Here is a 21960-nt window from a genome sequence, read left to right on the forward strand (position 1 = left end):
CCACCAGGGTTTTTGCGTTTTGGGGGTGGGAGGCCTAAAGGTCCACTGGATCTCCAGACCTTGTGTTTGGGGTGGGGGTCAGGCTTAGGTTTGACAGGTCTGGGAGAAAATCCCAGACCTGTCAAACCTCTTCTGTGGGTGCATGCCCAAGCACAATCCTCCCACAGAAGTACCCTATGATCAGAGCTAATAGAGGGCTTATATTTGCATGCTATTAGCTCGGATCATAGGGGTGTTAAAGCCTAGTGTTGTTCCAGCGCTAATTTTAGAGCACTGTTTGGAAAAGCACAGGGCTTCTGATTATCGGCCCCTGCAACTTGCCAAAGATGAGAAAGAGCTGCAGTACCTTGGCTTCAGTCTACTGTTGTAACCATTACGATACTCCTGCACTCATTACTTCCTAGCGAAGGATCCTCTTGGGCTGATGAACAGAAGCATTGTGCTGAGCCAAACAGGGCTCTAAAATTAGCACCAGAACAGCATGGGGCTTTAACATTCCTATGAGCAGAGCTAACAGAAAGCACATTTAAGCACGCTATTAGCTCTGATCATAGGGGTACTTCTGTGGGAGGACTGTGCCTGGGCATGCACCCAAGGCACAATTCTCCCACGTAAGTTGACAGGTCCAGGCTGTCAAAAGCCTGGACCTGTCAAACAGCATAAGAGATTTGACAGGTCCGGGATTTTCTCCCAGATCTGTCAAACCTAAGCCCATCTCCCACCGCAACACAACTTCGGGGGGCCCCCCCCCCCAAAAATGCAAAAACTCGGGTGGTCCAGTGGGACCTCTAGCTTCACCCCCCCCCCCACCCGCCAACATTAACTAAAATGCCCTGGTGGTCCAGTGAAACCATTAGCTTCACCCCTCCCCACCTGCCAACATGAACTAAAATGCCCTGTGGTCCAGTGGACCGTTATCCCCCCTCCTACAGCCTACCTCGTTATAGTAGTTGGAGGAAAGGACTAGCACTCCCTCCCTCCTCTTTGGGCGCTTCTTCAAAATGGCAGCGCCCTGCCCTGCCTGGTGCATCCTGGGATGAGTTGGGCAGAGCTTAACTTCCATACAACGGCTATGCCCTTCCCAGCACATTCCAGGATGTACCGGGCAGGGCACCTGCATTTTGAGGAGGGAGGGTGTGTTAGTCCCTCCCTCCTCCACCTACTACAATGAGGTAGGATGCGGGAAGAGATGGGGATAGTGATCCACTAGACCGTCATGGTATTTTAGTTCTTGATAGATGGTGGAGGGGGGGTGAAGATAGCGGTCCCACTGGAGCACCAGGGGAAATTTGTGATCATGTTGGGGGGTGGGGGGAGGAAGCTAGCAGACCACTAGTGTTTTTGTGTTTAGGGGTGGGGGGTGGGGCATGGAGATCCATCAGACCTCCAGACCCTGTGTTGGGGTGGGGGATGGGCTTAGGTTTGACAGGTCTGGGATAAAAATCACAGGCCTGTCAAATCTGTTCTGCTGTTTGACAGGTCCGGGCTGGTTCTTGGTGGCGGGTGGGGATGAAGCTAGCAGTCCTACTGGGTCACCAAGGCATTTTAGTTCATGTTGGGGAGTGGGGGGTGGAAGCTAGCAGACCACCAGTTTTTACATTTTATGGGTGGGTGGGGGGCCTTGTTTTGGGGTTGTCTGTCAAACCTCTTCAGTGGGTCTGCCCATTTCTCCCTTGCTGGCAAACCCTAACGCCAGCTCCGAGCTGGCAGTGGGAGCAGCGCCCTTGTTTGGCACGTTGATCATTAGGGAGGAATGCGGGAGACCCTCATTTGCATGCAATTAGCGATCAGAGCTGGCGAGTACGTTGTTTCACATGCTGGCCAGCTCTGATCATCAGGCGGAAGCAAACGTGGGCACTATTGATCATCTGGATGTCACTTCCCCTCTGTTTACAATCTTTTTTACTAATGACTTACAGAACAGCAACTCTCATTCCACTGTACCGATATAAGTGATCTCTAGCTCTTAATGATTCCTTTTGAAATAAACCTTTTTTTTCCTTTGCTCTTCACTTCCTTTAGCACAGATCCCTTCCTCCTGCACCATCCATTCCCTTACCTTGTTGTTATACTCCTCCACGAAGCTGCCCAGGGCCAGACGGAAGCGTTTATCAGGCCGGACGCTCCAGTTCATAGCATAGACGGTCCAGGGCGCCTCGTACTTATAGATCTCCTTTCGCTTCCCGTGCAGAGACATGTTGGGGTTCGGGCGAGGGCAGAACGGCGCCAAACAAAGAATGGAGAGAAACCCGATCACCCTCCCCAGCTACCGAATCACAAACCAGCACCGGACCGGCTACGCGCGCGAAGCTCGAGAAAGCAACGGCCGCAAGGCCGGAGACACAAACACAAACAACGAGGGCCGCGCGGCTCTTTCCCACGCTCCACAGCTCTACCCCCAACAGTTCGAAGGAGCCCCCCCACTCCCAAACGAACCAATAACCGGGAGGTATGGATTAGAAGCACAAACCTCCACCGCCGGAGGAGGAACAGATTCAGGCACAACCCAACCGTACCTACTAGTCCGCCTCACAAAGGAGTACCGAGAGTGACCCGCAGTAAACGGCGCCTGCGCAGAGGCCAAGCAGCTCAGCTTCTATTGGCTGTCGGGGTTCTCAATTGCAGAATGTGGGTGGGGAGCTTGCGGTAGCATATGCGTGCATTCCGATTGGCTAATTAGCACCGCTTCTCCTATAGGTGATTGGATGGCACAGGCCTCTGTTAAGATAGGGCGGAGCCAATAACAAGCATGGCTTCCCCCTAACTTGGCCGGGATGTGCTGTATGAGATAGATTGGCGTACGCTGGGTTTGCTGTGGGACGATGTGAAAGAGGATCCCGCTGTATCCGTCTTTTACCATTTGCCTTCTGCTGCTCCGGCACAGGAATTTTATCTCATGCATACTTACTGTAGTAGAGATCCTAAAAACGTGACTCGCTCTGGGTTTTCCAGAGCAGGTTTAGGAGGCCTTGAGAAGAACTAGGGTTATAATCACCGCTCTCATTCTAATCAAATTATAATTATTTCTACTGAGCTGAGAATTATATTATTCCCAAAGCTCGCACTTTAACACGTATAATACCGTTTTCATACCTTCAGGGCTGGATTTTACTTCTCATGTGACTCTAGGCATAGACTTTAACTGCTTTCTTTCCCAGTCTGCTCCATTCTTGCTACCGGAATGCAAGCAGAGAGAGAATATAATACTCAGACCAATGGTCCATCTAACCCATTATCTTGGCTAAGCCAGGTCACAAGTACCTGGCAGAAACCCAAATCATGGCAACTTTCCATTCTACAAATCCCATGGCAAGCAGTTGCTTTCCCAGGTCTGTCTCAATAGCAGACTTGTGAGGAGAAGTTTGAGCCAGAATTTCATTTTGAAAATCATAGTGCTTTTTACCCATTGTATCTTGCAGTTTATTTATTTATTGATTTTGTATCCCACATTTTCCCACCTATTTGCAGGTGCAATGTGGCTTACATAGTGTTGTTAACAATGTCATTACAAGATATCATATACAGTTAGTATTGTGCAGAGTAAGTAGGGGAGAGAGAAGAAGGGAGAGAGTGATTGGGAGTTATGTAGGTGGATCTTCATAACTGAGTGGGTTGGTGAGGTGAATTAATGAGGTTATCGGTTCTTATTGTAGGCTTGTAAAGTTGTAAAGGGGACAATTCTATAACTGGGCACTTGCCATTAGGCAGCCAGCGAGCATGTGAAAGAAGCCCATTCTGTAAAGAAAAGTAGATGCCTACTTTCCATGTATAGAATACTTGGGTATGTAGATTCTTTAAACACTTAGGTGCAAGTATGAATGACAGCCATAGAGCTGGTGTAAGCATTATCACCTAATTGTGGCAGATACCCGCATAGCGTTCTGTAACTTAGATGCATAAATAGGAGTTCAGCCCATGCTCTGTCCCTATGTATGCAAATAGTAAGTGAGTATCTGCAGAGTCGTGCTAAGGCAGCATGTTGGCATATATACCAGTATTGTAGTCATTTGTATATTGGAAATTGGAGAGTCATGGGATAGGAGGTAGTGTTCTATTGTGGATTAAAAACTGGTTAAAAGATAGAAAACAGAGAGTAGGGTTAAATGGACAGTATTCTCAATGGAGAAGGGTAGTTAGTGGGGTTCCCCAGGGCTCTGTGCTGGGACCGTTTCTTTTTAACATATTTATAAATGACCTAGAGATGGGAGTGAGGTAATTAAATTTGCTGATGACACAAAGTTATTCAAAGTCCTAAAATCGTGGGAGGATTGTGAAAAATTACAAGAGGATCTTACGAGACTGGGAGACTGGGCGTCTAAATGGCAGATGACGTTTAATGTGAGCAAGTGCAAAGTGATGCATGTGGGAAAGAGAAACCTGAATTATAGCTTCGTCATGCAAGGTTCCACGTTAGGAGTCACGGACCAAGAAAGGGATCTAGGTGTCGTCGTTGATGATACGTTGAAACTTGCTCAGTGTGCTGCTGCTGCGGCTAAGAAAGCAAATAGAATGTTAGGTGTTCAATTCTGGTCACCGCATCTCAAAAAAGATTTAGTAGAATTAGAAAAGGTGCAGAGAAGGGCAATGAAAATGATAAAGGGGATGGGACGACTTCCCTATGAGGAATGGCTAAAGCGGCTAGGGCTCTTCAGCTTGGAGAAAAGGCGGCTGAGGGAAGATATGATAGAGGTCTATAAAATAATGAGTAGAGTTGAACGGGTAGATGTGAAGTGTCTGTTCACGCTTTCCAAAAATACTAGGACTAGGGGGCATGCAATGAAGCTACAATGTAGTAAATTTAAAACAAATCAGAGAAAATATTTCTTCACTCAACATGTAATTAAACTCTGGAATTCGTTGCCAGAGAATTTGGTAAGGCGGTTAGCTTAGCAGAGTTTAAAAACGGTTTGGACGGCTTCCTAAAGGAAAAGTCCATAGACCATTCTTAAATGGACTTGGGGAAAATTCACTATTTCTGGGACAAGCAGTATAAAATGTACTTTTTTGGGATCTTGCCAGGTATTTGTGACCTGGATTGGCCACTGTCGGAAACAGGATGCTGGGCTCGATGGACCTTTGGTCTGTCCCAGTATGGCAATACTTATGTACTTATGACTATGGGCTTTTCCTCCAGGATCTTGTCCAAAGCTTTTTTAAACCCAGCTACCACATCCTCCAGCAAAGCGTTCCAGAGCTTAACTATTCGTGGATTGAAAAAATATTTCTTCCTATTTGTTTTGTGCTAATATGATATCAAAGCCAGCTCTGCAGCTATAAAAGGTGCTTTCTGTTTGTGTAAATTCCATTTTTGTGTCCAGGTTTATTCAGCAAAGGATAATTATGTTTGACAATCATTGATTTTATGAGATTATAATTGTATAGGCTATTGCTGCTTCTTGTTTTTCCTTTGTATTCTGTAAACCATGTTGAACCCAATAGGGGATATAGTGGTATACAAGTTCATTATTGATATATTGATTGATAAATGCAGAAGAGATTTTTAAAAAATAGCTTCTGGGTCAGGAAATAAGAGAGGAGGAATGTGCCTATATTTACTATGGAGCTTATTTTCAAAAGAGAAAAATGTCTAAAAAGTGGCATAAATCTGCATTTGGGTTTTTTTTCTCACAAAAACATCCAAATTGGTATTTTCTAAACCAATTTTTAGACATTTTTCTATGAAGTCCATCAGAAGTGCGTTCAGATCACAAGGGGGCATGTTAATGGTGTGATCTGGACATTTTTTAGCCATAATGGAACAAAACCAAACCATCCAGGACTAAAACGAAGATGTTTTGAGCTAGACCTGTTTTTATAATGAATAAAGCACAAAAAGGTGCCCTGAATGACCAGGGGAACCACTGGAAGGAATCAGGGATGATCTCTCCTTACTCTCCCAGTGGTCACTAACCCCCTCCCACCCCCCAAAAATGTGATTTAAAACATTACTTACCAGCCTCAGATGTAATACTCAGGTCTATTACAGTGGCATGCAGGTCCCTGCAGTACTGTAGTGGTGGGTGCAGTGCACTGCAGACAGGAGGACCTCTCCCTGCCTGTTACACTTGTAGAGGAAACTATGAGCCCTCCAAAACTCACCAGAAACCCACTGTACCCACATATAGGTGCTCCATTCACCCATGAGGGCTATGGTAGTGGTGTACAATTGGTGGGGGGTGGGGGCTCAGCAGACAAGATAAGGGAGCAATGGTGAGGTATATACCTGGCAGCATTTTATGAAGTCCACTGCAGTGTCCCTAGGGGCCCTAATGCTTTCCTGGGATGCCTGGAGGACCAGTCTACTAAAAATTCTTCCTACATCCCAATGGCTTGATTTTGTGCATTTTGCACTTGGACGTTTTTTGGGTTTTTTTGAAAACGGACCAAAAAAACAAAACGTCCAAATCACAAAACCTTGTTCTGAACAGTATTTTTGAAAAAAAAAAAAAAAAAGATAGAAGTTTTTCTTTTTTGAAAATGACCTTCTTTCCTATTCAGATTTTGGACGTTTTTTGTAAAACGTCCAAAGTCGGACTTAGATGTCATATCGAAAATGCCCCTCCATGTGTTGGTAAGCTTCCATGCTGATAACCTGGAAGAAAATCATTACTGAATAAATGAACATTAGATGACAAAAAAAGATCTTTATTAAAATGTATACTAAAACTCCAAAAGAAAATACTCACAGTTTCTGCTAATCTCTTAGGTCAGTTAATCATTGAAAACAATGGCTTAAAACCTTTACGGAGGTCAATACTCAGATACAGGGTATCCAGTTATCTTGAACTGAATATTCAGAGTCTTAACTGGGCTCCTTTTACAAAGCTCTGCTACCATTAGCGGCATGCAGAATGCAAAGAAGCCCATGGGAAAAAAATGGGCTTCTTCACAGTGCCCCGCTAATCAGTAGGTCATCTTTGTAAAAGGAGCCCTAAGTCTGCAAAGCTGAATATCACTGGTAGAAGTCAAGCAGATAACTTTAGGACCGCAACTTTGCCAACCAGACTTAATGACACCCCTAACACACCTCCTGTCTCTACTCCTTTTAACCAGACATCATTGTCCAGATAAGGGATAGCCCATCACCAGGGCAAGAAATATAAAACTGAAGATTTGTCCAGTTAACTCACAAACTGGACAAATCACAGTACAAAGTAAGACAGGAGATGCATGGTTCTCCATGAAGGCATCTATCAAACCAAATGTATGTATGTATATGTGTATATATATTATTTATAGATACATATTTACACACACACTAATTCAAAGGAAGAACCAAACGTGTTTGATTATTCATATTTTTTATACAGAATTGTGCTTGCCAAAGCCAAAAGGAAAGTGGAAACCTGGAGCTTTGAAAAGTCACGCACGTGAGTTGATAGTCTTTCATTGGATCAGCATAAAAATGATCCAAAAATGTGAATGCCACAAAGGTCCCTTCTTCGCATTTGATTTCAAAACCTCATGCTGTACAACATTCTTTAAGGATGATTCTTATGTTGGACTAATTCAAGACTCATAACCTACAAATAATTCTGGAGTCCTTTTACAAAGGCGCACTGAAAAATGGCTTGTGGCAGTGTAGGCGGGGGGTTTGGGCGCTCACAGATTCAATTTTCAGCACGCCTGCAAAAAATGCCTCTTTTCTTTTGCTGAAAATGGATGTGCGCAAAATCAAAATTGCCACGCATCCATTTTGGGTCTGAGACCTTACCGCCAGCCAAAGACCTAGCGGTAAGAATGTGGGCGTTAATAACCTATGCGTGTCGGATGTCACTTGGAGCACGTCAGCTATGCGCGTCAGAAAATAAATGCAAGGGCTACGCGGTAACTGCAGTTTGGCACACGTTGGGCACATGTAGGCGCGTACGTGGCTTAGTAAAAGGGGATCACTTTGGCTACTGGACTGTTGCACAGAATCCTATTCATTCCTCATCAGTGGTGTTCCTAGGCTGGCTGACACCCGGGGCGGATCACCGATGCGCCCCCCCCCCCGGCGAAATTACACCCCCCACCCCCGGGTGCAGCGCGCGACCCCCCCTCCCCCGGGTGCATTTTTACCTGCTGGGGGAGTGCCGTGCACCTGTCGGCTCCGAGTCCACTCATTCCCTGCTGCTCCCCCTGCCCCGGAACAGAAAGTAACCTGTTCCGAGCAGCAGGGAGGGAACGAGCAGACTCAGCCAACAGGCGCGCGGCATCCCCCAGCGGCGTGCACCCGGGGCGGACCGTCCCCACTACCCCCCCCCCCCCCCCCCCCCAGGTACGCCACTGTTCCTCATAGACACAGTCTGCCTCCTGCAAAGCCAAAGACTATGGTAGACAACTATGACCCACTTCTTTTCATCTGAATGATTAGTTTGCGTGGATGGAGGGACTCACCTATTCAAAGTGTCCCCCAGTCAAATGCATTAGCAATGTTCTTCAGCTGTCCTATTACAATCACAGATACTCGTTGGATATATTCCAGCCCCTTTCCCCTAAATCATACTTCCCTTTTATAGATTAGTTAAGTAGATAACAGTCTTGGTGTATGGTAATCTCTTCTTCTAGCTGCAGCCTGTTAAGTTGCACCATGGTGGGGAAAGATGGTTCTAGAGGTGTAATATGAAGCTGCTTCCTTCTGCAGTCAGCTACTGGTCTCCATGCAACCAAACAAAAGTCACTTCTTGAGACTGACAATCTAGTCTAGACCAATAATTTCAAGAAAATTAATTCTGGAGTCCTGCTTTATAATTCAAAATTCCCCCATCAAAAGCAGCAGTAGCATATAACTTCAGTACTCCCTGCTGCCCAATTCCATGGTTCATCATTTCCTTATGTAGTCAGACTGAATCAAGTGAAACCTAGTTCCATTTGAGGTCTCCGTTTCTAACTTCCTGGCAACACTGGGTCAGACAGATATCTTTGAAAGTCCAAGCGGTCAGATGATAGCAATGCCTCAAGGTGTTCAGGGAGGGAAGGAAAGCGAGATCCCCTGAAGAGGCCCTGGGAGATGTGCTCCAGCTGGCAAGGTTCTGAGTTTGGGAGGATCATGGAATGTGGTCCCTCTTCCGGGGACATGGTCAGAGTTTCATCGGACACCACAGTGAGCTGGATTCCGCTTGACACTGAGTCCTTGCCTTTTAGGTTGATCTTTTCCCGGTCAGGATTGGTAAAGCTTGGACTCTAGTGAAAAACAAGCACAAAATTACGTTTCAACTTTTCTTTCTGTCCAGAAGCTGGCAGTCCTCTATACACTCTGAAAAGCAAGTATTCGCATGAAGTGTCTAGCCAATAACAATATGTGATGTAGAAATGGTCTAGAATTATTGGATGCTCTTCTATCTTTGAGACAGACAGGTAGTAACATAGTATATGATGGCAGATAAACATCTGCATGGTCCATCCAGTTTGCCCCATAGTCAAATCCATTATCAATTAATGATTGAACCAACAAGTTTCAGTTTAAGATGTCTTCCCCTCCTCCACTGAAAGGCAAAGGGAATGGGATTTGATATGCTGCGTTTCTGTGGTTACAGTCAAAGCAGTTTATGGGTTATATACAAGTACTTATTTTGTATCTGGGGCAATGGAGGATTAGATGACTTGCCCAGAGTCACAATGAGCTGCAGTGGGATTTGAACCCAGTTCTCCTGGTTTACAGGCCACTGTGCTAACCATTAGTCTACTCCTCCAGGCACTGAGATATATAGCACCCACACTCATAGCATATGAGCATATACTTAACTGTTATTTTAGCTTGTAAACTGCTTTGTGATGTTTCAGGAAGGTGGTATATTAAATCACAATAAACCATATTAATGTGATAGAAAATACGTATACTTGATCCTGATCCGTCCTTGCTATTTTCAGGGCTCAGACTGTCAAAGTCTGCCCAGCACTGGCCCTACTTCCCAACTGCTGAAGTTGCCCTTGAAGCCCACTCTAGCCCATCCTTATCTGTTAGCTTAGCAGGGTTTAAAAAAGGTTTGAAAGGCTTCTTAAAGGGAAAGTCCATAGACCATTATTAAAATGGACTTGGGGAAGATCCACTGCTTATTTCTAGCATAAAATGTACTTTTTGGGGATCTTGCCAGGTACTTGTGACCTGGATTGGCCACTGTTGGAAACAGGATCCTGGACTTAATGGACCTTCGGTCTGTCCCAGTATGGCAATACAGAGGTATTTATGTCTTGCCATATATTTATTTATTTATTATGATTTATTTACCGCCTTTTTGAAGGAATTCACTCAAGTCGGTATACAGTAAGAATAGATCAAACATGAACAATAGACAATTACAGCAGTAAAAATATTCAAAACCAATACAAAGTATGGCATGGTATACTACTTGCAATGACTAAATACGTAATAGAACATTATAATTGGTAGTGAAGGGTAAGGTAAAGTTGTAACATATAGATGAGTAAGAAAGTAGGAAGAATTAGAAAGTAAGGTGACTGATTTGAAGAAAGCTGCACATGAGGTCAGAGAAATGGTTAAATAGTATCTCAGCTAGGGTAGGAGTGGATAAACATGTCCTGCTGCAGTATATGCAGCCCGGGTCACTCCTTGTGTGTGTGAGTGAGACTAACGAGTTAGTTACTTCTTCCATTAAAGGCCTATATATGGGACACGGACCATAGAAATCTGTGCAGCATTGGCCTCACTTCCCCACTGCTGGAGTTGCCATCTAAGCATCACTCCTGCTCATCATAAATGAACTCATAGCTGTTGATGTGTTGTTTTGTTTTGATATTATCCTTTTTTTATTTAGGGATCCCATCCCGCACATTTTTGAATTCCGTCACTGTATTTTTCTCCACCACCTCTTTCGGAAGGACATTCCAGGCATCCACCACCCATTCTGTGAAAAATTATTTCCTGACATTATTCCGGTGCTGGGCAGACTGAATAGATATGGAAGGGCTGGAGTGTAAATTTTAAGGGGCTTCGATGTTAGCTTCAGAACTTTTAGTACAAGAACAGTGCCCTGAGAAAGGCAAGGACAAATCAAACTCAGGTATACATATAAGGTATCACATACCATGTAAAATGAGTTTATCTTGTTAGGCAGCCTAGATGAACCGTTCAGGTCTTTATCTGCCGTCATTTACTATGTTACTATCCGGCTTATTTTTGAAAGAGAAGGGCGGCCATCTACCGACACAAATCGGGAGATGGCCGCCCCTCTCCCAATGGCGGCCAAATCGGTATAATCGAAAGCCAATTTTGGCCGGCTTCAACTGCTTTCCGTTGCAGGGCCGGCGAAAGTTCAAGGGGGCGTGTCGGCAGGGTAGCGAAGGCAGGACAGGGGCGTGGTTAAGAAATAGCCACCCTTGGCCGATAATGGAAAAAAGAAGGCCGGCTCTGACGAGCACTTGGCTGGCTTTACTTGGTCCATTTATTTTTAGGACCAAGCCTCAAAAAAAGTGCCCCAACTGACCAGATGACCACCAGAGGGAATCGGGGATCACCTCCCCCTACTCCCCCAGTGGTCACCAACCCCCTCCCACCCTAAAAAAAAATTTAAAACATTTTTTGCTAGCTTCTATGCCAGCCTCAAATGTCATACCCAGTTCCATCACAGCACTATGCAGGTACCTGGAGCAGTTTTTAGTGGGTATTGCAGTGCACCTCAGGCAGGCAGACCCAGGCCCATCCCCCCTACCTGTTACACTTGTGGTAGTAAATGTGAGCCCTCCAAAACCCACCAGAAACCCACTGTACCCACATGTAGGTGCCCCCTTTACCCTTTAAGGGCTATGGTACTGTTGTACAGTTGTGGGTAATGGGTTTTGGGAGGGAGTTTGGGGGCTCAGCACCCAAGGTAAAGGAGCTATATACCTGGGAGCAATTAATGAAGTCCACTGCAGTGCCCCCTAGGGTGCCCGGTTGGTATCCTGTCATGTGAGGGGGACCAGTGCACTACAAATGCTAGCTCCTTCTATGATCAAAGGGCTTGGATTTGGCCGGGTTTGAGATGGCTGGCCTCAGTTTCCATTATGGCCGAAAACCGAAGCCGGTCTAAGTCCGGCGATCTCAACATTTATGTTGACCTAAATGTTGAGATTTGGCCGGCCCCGACCATATTATCGAAACAAAAGATGGCCACCCATTTTTTTCAATAATATGGTTGGGAGATGGCCACCCTTAGAAATGGTCGGCCCCGTTCGGTTATGCCCCTCCACGTAACTCTTAAGTCCACCACCCTATACAGCTAGACAGAATAGAGATATAGATTTGTTTTCATATACATAGTAGATTTCTTTTCTGTCTTGTTTTTGCTAACAAGGTGCTTTACTTCCAACAAACTGCATTCATCCAGAGTATGCCTTTGATTGATTTTGGGATGGTACATGGAGACTTGTTATTTCAGCTTTGGAAAACTAATCTCTACTAGCAGAGTGAATTTTGTGCCCTGCCCACATATGATGATGAATGATAGGAAGCCATAAACATACGATGTTGGAAGTTGTACAGTAAACTGAGCTTTATGCTTTCAAGAAACTGATTGTCATATGGAATCTCTGTCTAATAAGTGTTTACATTAATCAGTAATATTAAGGTGCACATTCTACTCTGTTAAACAAGGAAGACTCAGTCAAGATATTGTTCTTAACTAATCCTAATCTGGAGAGAGTCACTTTCTTAACCACATCATTCACAGACTTCAATGATGTTACCCTCTCAACCAAGCCATTAACCTCCATAGACTCCAATGGTATCACCCTCCTAGCCCCGTTATTTGCTTCCACAGACTCCAATAGCATCATTTTTGTACACAGTGTTTTAACTATTGAGCATCACATAAAATCACATCTCTCAAATTAATGATTCAGCAGGTTTAGAGGTCCTAGAATGATTTCTGTGGTTACCTGCAGAGGAGATGTAGGTGATTCCATCTGGCGAAGATTGGTTTGCACAGGGTCCAGGCTCCTGGAACCTGTACTGTGTATTCCTGGGCTGTGGGAGCTTGGAGAAATGGGGCTGTACGCAGGGGGGACTTGGGATATCTGGCGTTGCAGGAGCTGAAGGATTATATTAATATCTGAAGACATACGAGACTCTAACCTGCAGAACAGAGCATATACAAGTTAGTGGGGCTTTGCTTCAGCCTGTGAAGGTTCCAGGAATGACATCCATAGGGTCTGTTTACCTGTCTAACTGCACCTGCAGGAGATCCAGCCTGGATTCTACTTCCCCCGGCTTATCGTCTGAGCCGAGTCGAGGCTCTGGAGAGCTGTGCACTAAGGAAATATGCTGAACAGGCTCTGGGCATGGACTTGTCTGTCTGTCTCCCCAAAGGTTGAACATGTTGGGAACTTCAGTAGGAGATACTGAAGGGAGAGAGAGAGAGAACAATGTTTCCTCCATTGTAAATGTTGGTATAGAAGACTTATCAAATGAACCCTTTCCTCAACTTCATTATAATTTATCATGCAACGCTCTGAATTTGATCATATGACTGAATGCAAAAGTCATTTAATTGAACATATGCTAGCTGCAAGCCATTTTAGATGAAAGCACATGGTGGAAGAGTCATTTCTGCTTCAAATAAGAAACAATTGAAAGTTTCAAGTGTATTTTGTGCCTTGACTTCAAATGTTTGCCATTGGTTCTGTTTTGGCTGCTGAATTTGTGAAGAGCCTCACATCTCCAATAAGTGAAAAAAAAAATGAGGTAGATACAACCTTGCTATTGAGAAGATGTTGGGAGGCAGAAGGAAACAACCTTTTGCCGATCAAAAAAAAGCTGATCTCCCACTTACATCACATAGAGTAGAGATGGGTTATGCTGGAGGGGATGTGGGGTGGAGGGTATCTACTTTCATATTTGGTGGACTGCACTGAAATACAGAGACTTTGGGAGGACTGTGTTACTTATTCAAAATATGTTACGTATTACTTTACCAGGATCCTAAACTTTTCTTGCTACAATTGCCTCCTGTGGTTTGTTGCGCCTCGTGCAAGGTGTTTTTCCTCACTGTGGCAATTACCATAGAGAAGTGTGTGAGGTGCTGAAGAACAGTGGAGTTGCCATATATTGATACTATTTAAGTAAAATGATTACTATTAAACATGAATACAAGGAAAGATTTGAAAACATTTAGGCTTCCGTGCTAGAATGGTATAATAAGTGATATGTTTGTAATGGGTTCAACCAAAGAAGTTCATATGTATTTTTATGGTTGTCTCTAATGATATTGATGTTGCCAGGTTGGCTTTGTAATTTGTTTGCAAGCCTGGTGAACCTGACACCCTGGTTCTCTAGGAGGGGAGAGGGGGAAGGAATAAGAAAACATGGAATGAGGTTCATTGTATTCTCATCCGGGGTATGTTTCACATGTTATGTGTTCCTTTTCTAAAAGTGAATTAAAAAAAAAAATAACGTAAACATTTTTTTTTGAGCTTGGAGCATTTGCATCTCTTAACAGATAAAAAAATGTTCAGTAGTGAAATAGTGAAACGTTTCCACTCACTTTCAACCCTTAGAAAGTAAAAGCGCTTCAGCCACCAATTAATTTGCTATCCATGCACATTCATACATCTTCGAGAATGTAAAATGACTCGGAAAAGACATCAAAGCAATTGGATTTTAGAAATAAGAAAACTACTCCATGCCATAAGCTAATTTATATAGCTAGTGTTACGTTGTGTCTGTACTTCTCAAGAGCTAAAGGAAATACGGATCTTATAGAAATAGTTTAAGCATACAGAGCTTTCTAACATAGGCCTCTAGGCATACTTAGGAGGCAATTTCAAACTCTCGGTCTCATTTTCAAAGCACATAGATTTACCAAGTTCCACAGGTTAGTATGAAACTTTGTAAAGTCTAAGTGCTTTGAAAATATGCCGTATGTGTTCTGGAATATATTGTGGTGTTTGCCAAAAGAACATGCATCCAATTGCTCTGAGACTTGCCATGTGCACAAAGTAGCATTTGCATCTGCTTTTTGTGTTCCTTTCACAGAAGATGAGCAATGTGAGTTGAATTCAACGGAGCACACATTATTGCTCTGCTCTAACCAAAGCACATCCTCAGGAACACCTCTTCTAAATGTAGCAACAAAAAAAAAAAATCTGCATTGTGGAACACGTATGCACTTTAAGTCATATTACGGGAAGGAAGTTTTCACCCAGTTGAACTTCCCGTAATATGACTTAAAGTGCATAAAGTGTTCACCCAGTTGAATTATGTGACTTATATAGTAACACAGTAACATAATAGATGACGGCAGATAAAGACCTGTATGATCCATCCAGTCTGCCCAAGATAAAACTCATTATATATAGGTATAACGTGATACTTCAAATGCATACCTGATCTTGATTTGTCCTTGCCATTTTCAGGGCATAGACCATAGAAGTCTGCCCATCATGGTCCTTGTTCTAAAACTTCAGACGTTGTTATCAAAGCTCCTGAAAAGCTCCACTCCAACCCATCCAAATCTGTTCAACTATGATCAGGGTACAGACTGTAGAAGTCTACTCAGCATTGGGCCTTGTTCTGTAAATTCTGAAGCTGAAATTTGTCCAGCCACGATTAGGGCACAGACCGTAGAAGTCTGGCTCTGCTTCCAATTCCCGGTGTTGCCACCTAGTCTTTGCTAGCTTCTTTGGATCCATTCTTCTAACCAGGATTCCTTTGTGTGTTATCCCACGCATTTTTGAATTCCATTACCATTTTCACCTCCCACGGGAGGGCATTCCAAGTATCTACCACCCTCTCTGAAGAAATACTTCCCAGACATTATTCCTTAGTTGGCCTCCCTCAATTCATGTCCTCTAGTTCTACCACCTTCCCGTCTCTGGAAAAGGTTCATTTGCGGATTAATACCTTTCAAATATTTGAACATCTGTATCATGTCACCCCTGCTTTTCCTTTCCTCCAAGGTATACATGTTCAGGTCGACAAGTCTCTCCTCATATGGTTTGCAATGCAAATCCCATACCATTTTTGTAGCTTTTCTTTGCACCGCTTCCAGTCTTTTTACATCTTTAGCAAGATACAGCCTCCAAAACTGAACACAGTATTCCAAGTGGAGCCCCACCAATGACTTGTACAGGGGCATCAACACCTCCTTTCTTCTGCTGGTTATACCCCTTTCTATTCCGCCTAGCATCTTCTGGCTGTGGCCAGTGCCTTGTCACATTGTTTCCTCACCTTGAGATCCTCAGACACCATCACCACCAGGTCCCTCTCATGAGCCAAGCTTACCAATCTCTCTCCTCCTATCTGGTAAATCTGTTTTGTATCTCTGCACCCCAAGTGCATCACTCTGCACTGCTTGGCATTAAAGTTTAACTAATTTGTATCCTCTGGGGTACCCAAAGAGTAATCTGTAAATACTCAAAATAAAACCCTTATTCAATGTAAATCATCTATACACAATATAAATCAAATATTTTCTTTAAAAACAATTTTGGTGCTCAGAGTGAATAGTGCAATATTAGTGATTCACAGTGAAAGCTCACACTTTATATAGTATTAAAATACACTTACCAGCCATCATTGCACCAAACCCTCCCTGCCTACCACATATGAAAACGGTCCACTAACTGAACCTTGAATGTCTGTGCTCAATTAAAAAAAATGCACAACCTTATCAATATGAAAAAGAGACATGTATCTGTGTGGTAGTCTTTTTGCACAGAAGGTACTGCTGTCTATATCTATAAGTCAATGATGAATGTTCAAAACAGTGGAACATTAATATCAGGTGCAAATACTGCTACATTATTATCCTCTTCTGTTTTCCAACATGGAGCCATGTTTCGCTTAAAAAAAAGTGTCTTCGGAGAACAGAACTGAGAAAGGAATCTGCCTGCTCTTCTTCCATGCAATCACACAGGTCTATATTGTGTATAGGGGGAAAGGGAAATGGGACTTGATATACCGTGTTTCTGAGGTTTTTGCAACTACATTCAAAGTGGTTTACATATATTCAGGTTCTTATTTTGTACCAGGGGCAATGGAGGGTTAAGTGACTTGGCCAGAGTCACAAGGAGCTGCAGTGGGAATTGAACTCAGTTCCCCAGGATCAAGTCCACTGCACTAACCACTAGGCTACTCCTCCACAGATGATTTACATTGAATAAGGGTTTTATTTTGAGTATTAAATTTTAACTGCTAGACCTTTGATCTTTCTTCTAATTTGTGGAGGTCTCTTCTCATGATTTCTACTCCCTCCGGGGTAGTCATTCTATTGGCTATCTTTGTGTCATTCGGAAAAAGTCAAACTTTTCCTTCTAACCCTTTAGCAATGTCTTTCACAAATATATTAAACAGAATTGGCCTCAGCACTGACTCCTTAGGCACTCCACTGCTCACCTTCCTTTCCTCCAAGTGGATTCCATTTAGCACCACCCTCTGCTGTCAGTGGTTGCAATCAAAGCAGTTTATATATTATATACAGGTACTTACTTTGTAATTGAGACAATGGAGTGTTAGGTGACTTACCCAGAGTCATAGGGAGCTACAGTGGGAACTGGCCCCAGCTCACCAGGCTCAAAGTCTGCTGCACTAACCACTAGGCTACTTCTCCCCTCCATGCCATTTTCCTTAAGGGAAAGGCCCAAGTAAGGGCACACTAACCCCTGGATTCTACAACACTGGATTCAACACTGTGAGTTGCACACATTAAATTGGGCACATGTCCAATTTACACGCACACCTTAATTGAGTAACAAGTCAATCAGCGATGATAATTGGCTGATAACAACCAACTACCGGAAATAATTGGAATTTATGGTCGCATCTTTTTACACATATTTTGTGTTCAGATTTGGAGGCCGTATCTTGCTAAAGATGTGAAAAGACTGGAAGCAGTGCAAAGAAAAGCTACAAAAATGGTGTCGCGTCTCTCGCGCTCTCGAGGACCTTGGCATACCTTCAGGCTTCTTCCCCGGGAGCGCGGGGTTTGTGAGTCCATAGGCCACTACCGTGGAGCGGCAGTGGCAGGCAAAATCACCTTCCAGGTAGAGAGGAAACAAGACTGGACCGGAACTCCGGACTGGAGTGCTACACCGGAACACTCGGAACTGGAACGCACCGGACGGGTGCGCACTGGAGTGGGGCCCGCTGGACTGGACACACTGGAGTGGCCCCACTGGACTGGAACATACAGGAGTGAAACCCGCTGGACTGGAACACACTGGAGCGGAACCCGCGGAACTGGAACACCCTGGACCTAGGCTTCACCTACACTTGACTGCCTTTCCCCGAGGGTTGAGCCCTAAGGTTCTGGCAGCCGGTAGGACTTACAGGAACAGCAGGAATGAAGATCCAGGAGTGCCCCCTGGCACCTAGGCGAAGGCAAGGCAGACAAGTAGGGACTGTCCGGGCTCTGGCAGTCGGCAGGAATCAACACAATGACTAGTAAACTGTACCCAGGCTATTAGGAACGCTATACCTAGGCAAACCAGTCATACACAGGAACATACACAGAGCAAACTCAGGAGACTTGGAAGGCTATACACCAGCTAACAACTAAGCTGTGCCCAAGCTAACAAGTCATGCCCTGAAAACAAACGCAGAACACTAGCAAAGCTTTACACAGGCTACAAGCCAGACGGTGCCTAAGCTGGCTAGTCTGCACTAGGAACAAACACAGAGAACTAGCAGAGCTATGCACAGGCTACAAGCCAGACGGTGCCTAAGCTGGCTAGTCTACACTAGGAACAATCACAGTCTTGGGATAGTGGCTATCAAGGGGCGGCTAGTCTAACACTAGGAACAGACACAGAGAACTAGCAGAGCTATGCACAGGCTACAAGCCAGACGGTGCCTAAGCTGGCTAGTCTACACTAGGAACAATCACAGTCTTGGGATAGTGGCTAGCAAGGGCGGCTAGTCTAACACTAGGAACAATCACAGTCTTGGGATAGTGGCTAGCAAGGGCGGCTAGTCTAACACTAGGAACAAACACAGTCTTGGGATAGTGGCTAGCAAGGGCAGCTAGTCTAACACTAGGAACAAACACAGTCTTGGATAGTGGCTAGCAAGGGCGGCTAGTCTAACACTAGGAACAAACGTAGAGAACTAGCAGAGCTATGCACAGGCTACAAGCCAGACGGTGCCTAAGCTAACTAGTCATGCACTGGAAACAAACACAGACTTGGGATAGAGGCTAGCAAGGGTGGCTAGTCTAACACTAGGAACAAACACAGTCTTGGGATAGTGGCTAGCAAGGGCGGCTAGTCTAACCCTAGAACAACCGCAGAGAACTAGCAGAGCTATGCACATGCCTACAAGCCAACTGTGCCTAAGCTGGCTAGTCATGCTCTGGAACAACACAGAAACTATCAGAGCGATGCACAGGCTACCAAGCCACACGGTGCCTAAGCTAGCTAGTCATGCACTGGAAACAAACACAGAGAACTAGCAGAGCTATGCACAGGCTACAAGCCACACGGTGCCTAAGCTAGCTAGTCTAACAACACAGAGCAACTAGCAAAGCTATACACAGGCTACAAGCAACACGTGCCTAAGCTAGCTAGTCTACACAAACACAGGCACTAGCAAAGCTATACACAGGCTACAAGCCACACGGTGCCTAAGCTGCTAGTCTACACAAACACAGAGCACTAGCAAAGCTATACACAGGCGTACAAGCCACACGTGCCTAAGCTAGCTAGTCTACACAAACATAGAAACTCACACAGAGCAAACACTGAAACTGTGTACAGAGCCACTCTATACACCAGGACCTTTAGATGAGATGCAAAGGCCAGGACTGTAGTCTCCAATGTGACTAATAAAGCCCTTCAAACACCAGAGCCACAGCTGCAGCAATCACCTTGCAACCAAACAGAGGCTTGACTCACAGAGCCGTCAGCCCATAGGAAGGAACAGCGGGGGCCATCTTGGATACTGGCAAAGAGGAGGAGGCGGCAGCCATCTTGGAAGAGGCAAAGCCCACACAGGTGAGGTTCAGTAGGGGCAATCAGCACACAGAGCCAGAGAGAACCTAAGACAGACACAGACACAGAGACAAGCAGAAGCCAGCACAGACACTGACTCCCAGAAACAGGGTAAGTCTGAGTGTTGGCACGGCCACAGACGGGACAGTATCCCCTCATCAAGACCCCCCCTCTCGGTCGCACCGGAGACGGTACCGGTATCCAGGGGTAACTATGGTGAAACTTCCTGATAGGTCTCAAAAAGCCAGACATAATCACTGGGCTGGAGTCACAAGAAGTTCAAAGACTGGCAGACAAAAGTAGAACTTGTGACCAGGAGCTCCTTCGAGTCACCACGGGGCAACCTCAGGAACATGGATGCATCAGAGGAACACAATTCAAAAGTAACCCTCTACCGCTGAGGGAACCCACAATGTCCTGAACCTCTTGGCAAATCCATGAAATGACAGGAACAGAGCTGGAGTCCCTACCCCAGCTGACATCAGAAAGCTGGGGCTGAGGCTTGAAGTGGCATTCTCATCTTGACAGGAGCTAGAAGTCTGAACAGAAATGGATCTGGAACTAGCCCCCGGGTTGGCATCCCACACGGAGCCGGGATAGGGACCCGGACTGGCCTCAACCCCTTGACTGGAACTGATTCAGGAGCCTGACTGGCACGGGCACTCAGCAGAAAGTCAGCCTCCTGACGAACACTGGAACTTAGGACGACCTCAACATCTTGGTCGGACCTGGAACTGGGAAGAGATTCAGCTGCAAGGCTGGACGCACCCCTCTGACCGGACTGGGACGTCTCTCTAGCCTTAGCTTCAGGAATATTCCCCAGGCAGGATCAGAACAAAGTTTATCACGATGCCCTTGGAACGTCATCTCATCCTCAAAAACACTCCGTCAATATCTTGGCTGGCCTCTGCACTCTGTGCAGACTCAGCATCTTGACTGGAACTACAACTCGATCCAGACTCAGCATCTTGACTGGACTTGCAACTCGATCCAGACTCAGCATCTTGACTGGACTTGCAACTCGATCCAGACTCAGCATCTTGACTGGACTTGCAACTCAATCCAGACCCAGCCTCTTGACTGGACTTGCAACTCGATCCAGACTCAGCCTCTTGACTGGACTTGCAACTCGGGACGCCCTCTGCCTCCTGGCAGGGACGGAACTTTAACTGAGGCTTTATCGAAAGCTTCCCCCGGACTGGCCTCGGAGACTTCAAGGGGCGTACCATTTGAAGGAGGACAGGAGGCTCGACCCGAAGCGCCACTTGCACAGGGATCTGAGGCTCCATCGAAAGCTTCCCTCGGACTGGACTCGGAGACTTCAAAGGGCGTGCCACCTGGACGAGGACTGGAGGCTCGACCTGGAGCGCCACTTGCATAGGAATCCGAGGCTCCATCGAAAGCTTCCCTCGGACTGGCCTCGGAGACTTCAAAGGGCGTGCCACTTGAACGAGGACTGGAGGCTCGACCTGGAGCGCCACTTGCATAGGAATCCGAGGCTCCATCGAACGCCTTCCTCGGACTGGTCTCGGAGACTTAAGCTTCCTCGTTACTTGGACTGGAATTGGAGGTTCAGTATGAAGCATCCCCTGGACTGGACTCAGTGGCTTCGGAGGCAGCGCTACTTGAACTGGGGTCAGGGGCTTGGTCCGACGCCTCACTCGGCCCGTCTTCACAGACTTGGTCAGGACCGTCCCTCGGCCCGAACTCAGCGGCTTAGCTGGAGGTTCCACTGGACTCCCTCCTCGAACTGGACTCGACACAGGTGGACTGGGGTCGTAAAGAAGAGCTAACCCACCATAGGACGACCGACTGCTCGGCAGAGGTGGCTCGAGCGGAGGAAGTCCCCGGCGTCTTCTTTCGATCTCAGCCTCCGGAGTATCCCGCAGAGCTGGGTTTTCCAGAAGTCTGAGGCGGTACTCGCAGAGCGTGATAGCCGAATCCATGTCAGAATCTGGGTTATAGTGGACCAGACTCCAGTAGACACGCTTTCTTTCCGCTGCTGCTTCAGGAGTAGCCTTAAAGGCTGGATTCGACAGAAGTGCCTCTCGGTAC

General features: G+C 45.6%; 2 protein-coding genes across 2 annotated transcripts in view; both read right to left on the reverse strand.

The window, feature by feature from the left end:
- The window catches only part of DCAF7 (DDB1 and CUL4 associated factor 7), a 38417-nt gene extending 35834 nt beyond the window's left edge, over positions 1–2583 (reverse strand). The window contains exon 1 of the mRNA XM_030221784.1: positions 2060–2583. Coding sequence (XP_030077644.1) covers positions 2060–2197 — 138 coding nt within the window. The 5' untranslated portion in view covers positions 2198–2583. The remainder of the gene's footprint in view (positions 1–2059) is intronic.
- A 5695-nt stretch (positions 2584–8278) lies between these two features.
- The window catches only part of KCNH6 (potassium voltage-gated channel subfamily H member 6), a 124571-nt gene continuing 110889 nt past the window's right edge, over positions 8279–21960 (reverse strand). Inside the window, exons 12-14 of the mRNA XM_030221117.1 lie at positions 13140–13320; positions 12859–13054; positions 8279–9165 (exon numbers count right to left, since the gene is read on the reverse strand). Coding sequence (XP_030076977.1) covers positions 8869–9165; positions 12859–13054; positions 13140–13320 — 674 coding nt within the window. The 3' untranslated portion in view covers positions 8279–8868. The remainder of the gene's footprint in view (positions 9166–12858; positions 13055–13139; positions 13321–21960) is intronic.

The sequence above is a fragment of the Microcaecilia unicolor genome, chromosome 12 (genome assembly GCF_901765095.1).
Source record: "Microcaecilia unicolor chromosome 12, aMicUni1.1, whole genome shotgun sequence".
In the NCBI taxonomy this organism is placed as follows: domain Eukaryota; kingdom Metazoa; phylum Chordata; class Amphibia; order Gymnophiona; family Siphonopidae; genus Microcaecilia; species Microcaecilia unicolor.